Genomic DNA, 11,598 nt, shown 5'->3' on the forward strand with positions numbered 1-11,598 from the left:
AGAGGAAAAAGGAAAGGAGGAAGAAGAAGAAGAAGAAGAAGAAGGAAAAAAAGGAAGAAAAGGAAGAAAAGGAAGAAGAGGAAGAAGAAGAAAAGGAAAAAAGACCCCGACCCGGCACCCCGACATGACACCCCGACCCCGACACCCCGACCCCGATCCCGACCCCGACCCCGACACCCCGACCCCAACCCCGACACCCCGACCCCCCGAGCCTGACCCGACACCCCGACCCCGAGCCTGACCCGACACCCTGACCCCGACACCACACCCTGACCCCAAAACAACACCCCGACAGCGACACGGCACTACCCCGACATCGACACGACACCCCGACCCCCCGACCCTGAAACAGCACCCCGACCCCGACACGGCACCCCGACACCGACAGGACACCCCGACCACCGACACCTCCCGAAAAGGTGTTCTTTGGCCTTCCAGAGGCCGACAAGGTCATATATTTGTGAATTATTAGTTAGGTCATATATTTTTCGATTTTGTTATGAAAAACATCATATATAATTGTGTTGATCGTGTAGTTTTAAATGTGCAGTTGTTTCATCGCTGCGAGGTTTGGTGTTCGACAACCTCGCCGTGCGTTTGACGAGCTCTGCCCCTTCGTTCGTGGGTGAGCACAAATGACAAGTCCTCCTCCCCCATTAATTATTTGATCTATTCCGATGAAACTTGATAGCTAGCTATATATGTGTCTTGAATCATCAGTATGCGTAACCAATATGTGTCTCCCGTTCGAAAGCGTCATAGTTATAAATATGCATGCATTTGCATATTTATAACCTTGATTCTTTCGAATTGTCCAACGCTATCCATGGACAGCCCGAGTATGTGTAGATTGGGTTCGTTTTCCCATGTGCTTTGCTCCGGATCCGACGCATATATTTCGTCGGTGCCTCCCATGTTGTTCTCCGGGTACACATCCTCTCTGTTTATTGCAGAGACGTGTATCAGGAGAACAGCGGGGAGGTGCTGCCGAAATTTTGCGTCGGATCCAGAGCATAGCATGGGAAAATGAACCTAATCTACACATACACGGGTGGGATTAGGACCTATCATTACCTGTTAGAGTGTAGGTTGCATGGACGTAATAAAATTGACAAAGTAGATCAACTGATGAATATATACATGGCGAATTACATATATAATTGTTGTGTGCCCAGTAGCTCTGAAAGTCAAGATGAGTGACCGTGCGTGGATGTATACCGGTCACACTGGTCAGAACAAATGGAGCGCTGAATGGTTCACAAAAACTAAGGGGTTTGTGCAAGCCGCATTTGCAAATGGCCAAAAGAAAACCTGGTGCCCCTGTTTCCGGTGCGGCAATTGGGAAAAGAAGACAGAGGCTGAAATGGGCAAACACCTGCAGAAGAGTGGTTTTACGCCCGATTATACGGTGTGGACATTTCATGGTGAGTCTGCCCAACGTGACCGAGCTGAGGTGGATCGTCGTCGCACCGACGAGCATGGTACCGGGATGGAAAACATGGTGCAAGGCTATGATGATGCTCGGGATTCGGACAAGGAGATGGAGGAATCTGCAAAGGCCTTCAATGAAATGTTGGAGTCTTCGAAACGTCCGCTCCACGAGCACACTGAGCTTTGTCAGTTGGATGCCATCTCACAAGTAATGGCTCTGAAGGCTCAGTTCAACTTGGGCAGAGAATGCTATGACGCAATTATGACAGTATTTGTACGCTTTCTACCCAAAGCCCATGTAATGCCTGCAAACCTGTACAAGTCGGACAAAATCCTCCGTGCACTGAAGATGCCCTATGAGAAGATACATGCCTGTGAGAAAGGATGTGCCTTATTTAGGCTTGACTATGCAGACTTGAACTATTGTCCCATTTGCATGTCTTCCAGGTATATTGTGGTAGACAACGGTATGGGTGAGAAGACACAGACCAAAATCCCCGTTAGTGTTCTTCGGTATATGCCAATCGTACCAAGACTTCAATGTCTTTTCATGGTCGAAGAGATGGCCAGACAGATGACATGGCACAAAACAGGCAAAAGAACCGAACTAGATGCAGATGGGAATCTGATGATGGTACACACATCGGATGGTGTTGCGTGGAAAAAGTTTGATGAATTACATGCTGACAAAGCGGCAGATCCGAGGCATCCTCGAGTCGGCATCAGCACGGATGGGTTCAGTGTGTTTGTTATGACGGCAGCCCAATACAGTTGTTGGCCCATATTTGTCTTTCCACTCAATCTCCCCCCCGGACAGATTATGCAAAGAAAGAACATTTTCTTGACGTTGATAATTCCAGGACCCAACTATCCAGGAAAAAATATGAATGTGTACATGCAGCCGCTTAAGGACGAATTGCAAGAAGCCTGGGATAATGGGTTCAAGACATACGACGCCTTTAGCAAACGGAACATCATAATGCGTGTCTGGTACATGTACTCGACGCATGACTTGCCGGCGTATGCGCTATTCGTTGGCTGGTGTGTGCATGGAAGGTTCCTGTGCCCCACATGCAAGGGAGCTCTTGAGTTTCGTTGGCTTCAAGCCGGTCGCAAGTTTTCTTGCTTCGACATGCATAGACAGTTCCTGGATCCTCGCCATAAGTTCAGGGAAGACAAGAAGAACTTCATCAGGGGTAGAGTTGTCAAAAACTCTGCACCACCTGCATTGACAGGCCAACAGACCCTAGATCAGTTAAACGCTCTCAAGCCAGATCCACAACGTCCAGGGTACTTCAAGGGGTATAATACTAAGCACGTGTGGACTCACAAAACATGCTTATGGGATCTGCCTTACTTTAAAGACCTCCTTTGCCCACACAACATCGACGTGATGCACACTGAGAAGAATATTGCCGAGGCACTTTTTGGTACATTGTTCGGCATAGATGGGAAGTTAAAGGATAATACTAAGGCTAGAGTCGATCTGGAGGCGCTATGTGATAGGCTGTTACAAAACATGAAAGAACCGAAAGGAAAGCAGAACTGGACGAAGCCAAAGGCATGGTTCAATCTTGGAAGGCCAGCTATGAGGGAAATTCTCTTGTGGGTGCAACAGCAGTTGATGTTCCCCGATGGGTATGCAGCGAATCTAAAGAGGGGAGCGAATCTTGATAAACTGAAGATATTTGGTCTCAAGAGTCATGATTGGCACATATGGATTGAGCGGGTAATGCCAGTGATGTTGCGTGGCTTCATCCCTGAGGATGAATGGCTAGTACTGGCAGAACTCAGCTATTTCTTCTGTGTTCTTTGTGCGAAAGAACTATCGCCTGGCGTGCTAGAAGAAATGGAAGAGTTGGCGCCGGAGTTGATCTGCAAGTTAGAGAAGATCTTTCCACCGGGCTTCTTTAATCCAATGCAGCATTTGATTTTGCATCTCCCGACCGAGGCAAGATTGGGGGGGCCCGTGCAAAATCGTTGGTGCTACCCAACTGAGAGGATGCAGAAGACGCTTCGAGAAAAATGTAAAAATAAACGTAGAATTGAAGCATCGATGGCTGAGGCATTCATCATAGAGGAGGTGGCAAACTTCGTAACAGCGCACTACGAAGCCAAAAATCGTCATTTGTATAATCCGAAGCCTCGGTACAATGCTGACGAGCCTAAAAAGGGTGGATCCAACCTCAGCCTATTCAAAGGGAATCTCGCACCAGCTAGTGTTTCACATCCAGTATCTTTGGATAACGAAGAATGGCGGACCATTTCGTTGTATATCTTCAACAACCTGATAGAAGTGCGGCCATACATCGAGTAAGTTCTCGGTACATTGTTTCGCAACTTCTATTTCCTTTGAACTACTCTTATTCCCGGATATTTCATACAGTCGATATGTCGCCATATTCTTGTATGGAGCGGAGATCCAAAAGGATTCCGTCGAAGAGTATGAGCTTCTCGCAAAGCAAGGAGGTGGCTATCCCGGTTTCATCTCTTGGTTCAAACAAACAGTAATTTCTATTAGACTATTTCATTTCATTCGCTAATTTGTGCATAATGCAACAATCCTTTCATATTAAACTTGTAGGCTAATTCAGAGTCTATGGACGCCGAATTGAGACAAGTCGCTAATGGTTTTGACTATAAGGTCCGTTCATTTGACAAGTACGACATCAACGGGTATCGCTTTCGTACCTATGGCAAAGAGCTATCTATGGCCGACCGAAATTCTACAAATTGTTGTGTATCTGCTATCGGCGAAGGAGGCACCAAGTATTATGGGAGAGTTCAAGCAATTTATGAACTTCTGTTCTATGGTGAAAACCCACCGAATGTCGTAGTCTTCAAATGTTATTGGTTTCAGCCGAAGGAGACTAGAAGGACTCATGAACATATAGGGCTAGTTGAAATCAACCAAAGCACTCATTTAGATGTTCCTGATGTCTATATTATGGCTCAACAGGTGACCCAAGTATTCTATCTACCGTGGGCCTACCAAACTAATCCAAATCTGGAAGGTTGGGATGTCGTTTATGAAGTGCCGCCACGTGCTAGACTTTCTCCCCCAAAAGAAGAGGATTATGAACCTCACATTAACCCAGACACATATGAAGGAGAATTCTTCCAAGAGACACGTCTTTCCAAAAAGCGTTTCAAGAACCGCTATACTTCACCCCAAAACATTGAAGTAGACAGCGACAATGAATCCGACATCACCCCAGAGGAGGAACAAGAAGAGCCGGAACAAGAAGAGGTTACTGCTGCGGATGACCTGTCAATGCTTGACCGATTACGTCAAGGTGGCCTTGCACATGTTGATGCCAATGAACCCTATGAGCCCATCATTGATTATAGTGATGATGATGATTATGCATTTATTGATGATACTGATCGAGATTATTAGTAGTGTCAGGTATTCAATTTTTTTATGTTGTACTTGATGATGATACACTTAAGTGATATACATATTATTATTCATGTCGGCACTTTTTTTATGTTGTACTAATTTCGTTTATTCTTTGTCATGGCAGGTGTTTAAAGATGGTGGGCGCTGGTCGGGAGCGCGCCGAGGCCCCTTCTTCGTCGGCGCGTGGTGCGAGGTCTTCCATTCCACACGCACCTCTCCGCCGAGCGTTGCTGGACAGTTTGGCGACACCGCCGGGCCCTTCTTCGTCGACCGGGGTGCCCAGCAGGGGACGAGGTAAGAAGAAGAGAGGAGGTGGAGCACGTGGTCGCGGGAGAGGAGGTAGGGTGACTCTTACGGCGCCTTCCTCGCCACCGCCCCCAGCTGTTTCACCCGAGCACGTGACTGCTAGGGTGGACTCGTCTGAGGAGGATGCTGCACGGACTCCGGTCCACGAGCCTCCGGTCCACGAGTCTTCGGCCCATGAGCCTCAGGTCGACGGGCCTTCGGCCCACGAGACTTGGGCCCACGAGACCCCGGAGGATCACACGTCTGGATGGGGTACCTGGTCGGGTCAGCCTGAGGATGGCGGGGAGCCGAGTGGCCATGCTGATGATGGCGGGGAGCCGACTGATGAGGAGGGGGAGAGGGGGGCAACGTCTACCAGCGTGGTGCTACACGGCTCCCGTCCTTGCCGGCGACCCGCGAGCAGAGGTGGTTGATTTTCCCTGATGGGGAGAGGTAAGTGCATTTAATCTTTTTGTACCTTCTGCATTCACGTTTCTTCAAATAACTGATGTGTTGGCCATGTCATGCTGCAGGGGTTGGGACCACCATGAAAGTGTCCGCCGGCCCAACTCCATCCTTGGAGTTCTGATTTGGAAAAACTTCCTGGGGTTTTTCACGTTGCCTGGTGAGGGTCGGCTTCTAGAGGTTGGATTGACTTGGGAGCACTACTTGGCTGCCCCGGCCCCGCCGGGTGAGATTATTGACGGTGTCTTGTGCAAGACGAGGGCAGACGTCGTGATCAAAAAGTTCTGGGTAATTGCTCCTTTACACAATTAAAAATCTTCAACTAGCTAGTTATTAATTGTACTAATCAGTATCGTCTCATATGATTGCAGACATTCTATAGGTGTGAGGAGGGATACGAGGAGGAGGCGGATCATGTTATCCACAAGGAGTGCAAGCGCCTACTTCAGAACTTGCAGCATGAGGTTCGGGTGCAGGCTGTTCGAGACTACTATGCCGGGCGTGGTATCAAGAAGCCCAAGCAGGAGTGCCGCGATAAGTTCTTGAGTAAGGAGAAGTACATGAAGGTAATTCTTAAGGCCTTGTACTTACTTCCATCATTTAGTAATTCATAGCCTTAGCGCTCAAGTTTCTATTTGCTAACTTAGGCCCCTCCGAGATGGTGTGTAGATTGTTGGGAGGTGTTGGTCAATGCGTGGTGCTCAGAAGAATGGCTGGCCACCCACAAAGAGGCCAAGGACAAACGTGCCCAAATGGAAGGTGTGCCACACCACCAAGGCAGCTCCAAATTATTTCAGTACGGGCGGAACTGGGTATGTGGTTTGCTTCATGATTCATGCAATTCATTCATCATACTAGCTTTAGCCCTTTAATTACTAATTTACTTTGTTTCTCTCTTTCAGGCACGCTACAATAAGGCGGATAAGGTGCCAGAGGTGTACGACCTGTATGCCATGGCCCACACTGGCCCTTACAAGAAAGTCAAGGCATTCTCTGCGTCTGACCTTGATGATCCAAAGAACTTCACCAACATCTCCGCCCACGACAAGCTCGTGCAATATAGAGATCAGGGGAAGGCGAGGAAAGGGGAGGAATTTAACCCGAGCCAGGGTCCCATTGGTACAGAGCTGCTGATGATATCTGGTGGCGGGAGGTCCCATGGCTCCATAGCCATGGGAGATGGACTTATCCGTTGTCCTAGCACTCTCCCGGAGATCAAGGCGCACCAGTCGAGCTCCGCTCCTGAGATAAGGCCTCGTGAACGGCCAGTCCAACTCGCCTTCAAGGTTAGTTATACGTACTCAGCTATCTTTCTCCATTACATTGTGTGCGCTTCCATCAATGATTACAAATGGTCATGTGAGTGGTGTTGCAGGCTGCTATACAGAGTGAGAGAGATAGAACGAAGAAACTTCTGGCGGAGGCGGCGGAGAGGCAGCAGGAGTTGGAGGAGAGGACAACAAAGATGTTGGAGGAGGAGAGGGCACGGAATGACATGCAGGCAAGGGCCATGTACGAGCTCCTTGTGGTAAGTTTCTTCTGCAGATTACTTGCTAGTCTTAACATTTGAGTCTCATTACTAACTAGTATGACTCTGTTGTGAAAACCAAATGTGCAGTCTGTGTGCGAGAAGTCCGGTCAGACCGCTCTGCCGATGCCAGTGATTGCTCCTGGGAGCACGGTGAGTTTAATTTGAATGGACATTACTTGCTAGTATTAACATTTGAGTGTCATAATGCTAACGAGACATTGGAAATGATCTTTGGTGCAGCTTAACTCCAGAAACGCATCGCACGATCCTTCTCCAGCTACCGGCGAGAGCCAGCCCACTCCTTCTCCAGCTACCGGCGTGAGCCTGCCCGGTCCTACACCTCCGTGATCACGGTAAATTTCTCTAGTGTTTTGCTTAACAAATGCATAAAGACCTAGACTTAGCTTTATTTCCTCCAATATGCTTACCATAATGACCTAGAGTTAGCTTCTTTTCCTCCAAAATGACTTAATAAGCTTACTGACCTCATAAACCATCCATTCTACCCAAGTTAGCTCTAAAACGATATGTACTTAGCTTACTTATGTCAAAAATTGCATAATTAACTTAGTTAGCTCATAAACGATCCATTTTACCTAGGTTAGCTCCAAAATGACCCATCTTACCTAGGTTAGCTTATAAATGATCCAGTTTATCCAAGTTAGCTCTAAAATGACCCAATTTACCTACAGTAGCTCCTAAACGTTCCATTTCACCTAAGTTAGCTAAAAACGATCCATTTCACCTAAATTAGCTCTTAAATGATCCATTTCACCTAAGTTTGCTCAAAAAAGATCCATTTCACCTTAATTAGCTCAAAAACACCTTAGTTAGCTCATAAATGATCCATTTCACCTTAGTTAGCTCAAAAACTATTCATTTCACCTTAGTTAGCTCAAAAACGATGCCCTTCACCTTAGTTAGCTCATAAATGACCCATTTCAACTAAGTTATCTCATAAATGATCCATTTCAACTAAGTTAGCTCATAAACAACCCATTTCAACTTAGTTAGCTCATATATGATCCATTTCAACTAAGTTAGCTCATAAATGACATATACTTCTTGTTCTAGTCTTCTTCTTGTTCTAGTCACCTATTTCTAACTTTCTTATTTACCATTTTGCAGATTTCATTAACTTCATGGAACCTAGCTTGCTATGATGGAGTGCTTGCTTTTCCTTTCATGAAACTTTGCATTGTATCTAGCTTGCTATGATGGAACTTCCTATTGTAATATGTATATGGATGGAACTTGCTTAGGTATGAACAATGTGTATGGATGAAACTTATGTGATATGTGATATGAAACTTATGTGTTGGATATCTGATATGGAAATATATCTATATATGTCATATATATTTGCTCTGAAAATTGTTGGATTCAAAAAAACAGAAAAAAAAGAGCCAATATGCAGGCTCTTTGGCGTCTGCCACCGACGGCAAAGAGCTCTTTGCCATCAGCAGCGGACGGCAAAGAGGCCACGTGGCAGGCAGCTGTGCTTCCTGGGAGGCTGACCAATTTGGTCAGTTTGCCTATAGTGGCTGACGGCAAAGGCTTTGTCGTCCGTGGCGGACGGCAAAGGCCTGCCGTGTAGTGACGTCGGCTGACATCACACGGCGGACGGCAAAGGCCTTCCGAAGTTTGCCGTCAGCGGCGGACAACAAAGGCCTGCCGTTAGCCACCTAACGGAGTAACAGCGCACTTATTGCCGTCTGCACTCTTTGCCGTCTGCTGCTGATGGCAAAGGCTCCTTTGCCGTCAGCCGCCCGAAGCAGACGGCAAAGTACCTCATTGCTGAACCTTACTTTGCCGTCACCTTTTGCCGTCCGTGGCGGACGGCAAAGACCTTTGCCGTCAGCCATCCATGCCTTTGCCGTCCGCCATGGCTGACAGCAAAGTAGCTGATTCCTGTAGTGTGAGGCACGCTTGCTGGATATCTGGTTTCTTTTTTGTCATCCCAATGTGGCTTTATGAGCCAATAAGGTGCGCTTGGTTACAGCTTGTGCTACTGTAAGAACATGAATGTGCTTAGGTTGGATCTATTTTTTTGCGGGGTTGGATCTATTTGTTTTACCTGAGCTCAGGCAGTGGGCATACTTGTGCGATGATGGTCATGTGTATATGCGAAATAATAGGTCTATTAGTTACATTTATGGTGACCCATCTGTATGAAATAATAGGTCTATTAGTCACCAATACTTGAGTTAAGCTAACTCTTTACCTGCTATACTATAGTAGGCCTTGTTCATATTTATTACTGAAGTTTTCTTGTCCACAGTGATCCATATACATGCCATTTGTGTTTAACGTTCTCTGAAATGAAATAATAAGATTCACACTCCATGGACCAGGACGACCACCGGGACCTCCACGGCGATGATGAAGCCTGCACATGGTCGAGCTCGATGGAACAACAGTGCCTCGGTGTGCTGTCCTTTTTCTCATCATCTTAACTACTAAAGTAGTAGGAGTATTTTATATGCTGTTCATTTCTTGGCCACCCAGCATGTTTGCTAATCATCCATCTGCCTCATGTTATATGATCCCTACCTAGTAACTTCATTGTATGCAGACTTGTGGTGTTGGTTCAGTTTAGTCAAATTAAAATATATACTGCTATGCTACTACTACTACTACTACTACTGTTGTCTGCATTTAATCCTGATTAGTAGCTTCATCAATAAGTGGCAAACAAAACAATGTTGATTTTCATCTTATCTCTGTGACAACCAATGGAGTTGAATTGCAGCATGCATGTCAAGCTGGGTTCAATTCCTGGGCAATATATGGTAGTTTCCACTCTTCACGCCCAAGATTAGTATGCTGCAGCTCTCCCTCCTCACTCCATACATCCAGGTACTAGTTACCCAACGAGCATCCCTGCACCTCGCTGGATCTCGCCCAAACCCCGCTCATCTTGCTGCTTGTGGCAGGGAATACTCTCTATTGAGTATTTTAAGGAATGAATACCTGTTAAGTATGGAGTTAGGATTATCTAATAAAATTTCTGCTATATATATATAACTGAGATTGCTAGCATCATTTACACAAGATACACCCTTTGAATTGAATTGATTGGTTCAGTTTCGTATATTCTTCACCCAGCCTTCTATCATGCTTGTAACTAGTGCTCTGCTCATGTTGTTAGACAGGATTTTCACTTCCTGCCATCCCAGCATTCTATCATGCTTAGAAGATTTTTCTTTGCACGGCAGTAGCACCAGTACCTTGCTGCTGTTGGGAATGGAAGGGAGCTGTTCCATGCACTAAATCTGGGGAGAAAATCACCTTTGGCATGTACACCATCACTTTGGGCATGCTTGTGGCACTGCTGCTCGGCCTCAACATGTCCTGGAGTGCCATTAGCGTCGCCCTCACGCTCATCTTCCTCGACTTCAAGGACAATCACCCCTGCCTCGAGAAGGTAATTGTCTGTCCATCCGTCTGTAGTTAAATAAGTTGTGCCCCATTGATGTCCTACTACTGTTAACTGTTACTACCATGGTGCTGATGCTGTTCAGAATATGATATGTGCCTTAATTCTAAGTTCTGGTCTCTCTTAAGAGACACTTCTAGCTTTTCTGACTCAAAGTTGTTAACTTGGTACTCCATGAGTTTTACTACTGCTAACACAGAGATTTTGTATGCATGCTACCTGATGAGTGCTTTCTTTGTAAATTTCACCTTCGTAGGCATAGGTTTATTCGGTTTGAATATTGCATGACATGAAATAGATATTTACAGTGTTTTTCTCAACTTGTTTTCACTGTCACTTGATATATACTTGCTTGTACATGAAGCTGTGGGTTAATGTTGGTGGTTTTGTTCTACTTGGATGCATTGGTACCCATCATCGAGCGAACGGATGCAACAGCGGCAAGAAGCTCATGGCTGTGTGCATCTAAAGCACACCATGGACACCATCCACTTCCTCATCAATGCTAACTCAATCCAGATCATCGTCGACACTATCATCCACACGTATCTTCCTTGGTTCCCTTTATTATTTCCTGCCTTTGTGATGTTAGTATGTGTGTGCTGACTAGTATTGTTAGATCTTGCCAGTTGAATATATGGTCGTGATAGTAGAATGGTATTTTGTTTCAGGCGCAATGTGTTGTAGTGCAGTTTTTTGCACAACCTGCATATGTGCCATGCATATTCATATTGTGTCTCTGTTTCTTATATGAACTACTATCTCATTTTAACTAGCTCGACAACAAAAAGCATGGTAATAGCTGAATTTGTGTTATCATTCTAAATACATGCCCTTTTCTTGAATGGTCTGTTCATAATATATTTGCCCCAGTTTTTCGCATTCTTCTCTGATTCATGTAACAGGATGATAGATGAAGCCATGTTGCTGTTTTGTTTGGTCTCAGCCCTGACTATCGCCGTCGAGCGAGTCCGGCATGTTGGTCATCTGACTATGGTTCCAGCCCTGACTATCGAAGTTTTTGTCCTGTTGAAGTTGCATAGA

At 45.9% G+C, this 11,598-nt stretch overlaps 1 protein-coding gene across 1 annotated transcript; it reads left to right on the forward strand.

Annotated features, from left to right (window-relative positions):
- The first annotated feature begins 10,413 nt into the window (after window positions 1-10,413).
- Window positions 10,414-11,068, forward strand: LOC147988651 (silicon efflux transporter LSI3-like). Its single transcript, XM_087544441.1, has 2 exons — window positions 10,414-10,542; window positions 10,919-11,068. The coding sequence occupies exons 1-2, from the start codon at window positions 10,414-10,416 to the stop codon at window positions 11,021-11,023; spliced, it is 234 nt and encodes a 77-aa protein (XP_087400567.1). The 3' UTR covers window positions 11,024-11,068.
- Window positions 11,069-11,598: the final 530 nt, after the last annotated feature.

This window comes from Triticum urartu, chromosome 1A (genome assembly GCF_056163025.1).
Source record: "Triticum urartu cultivar PI428250 chromosome 1A, HENAU_Tu73, whole genome shotgun sequence".
NCBI lineage: Eukaryota > Viridiplantae > Streptophyta > Magnoliopsida > Poales > Poaceae > Triticum > Triticum urartu.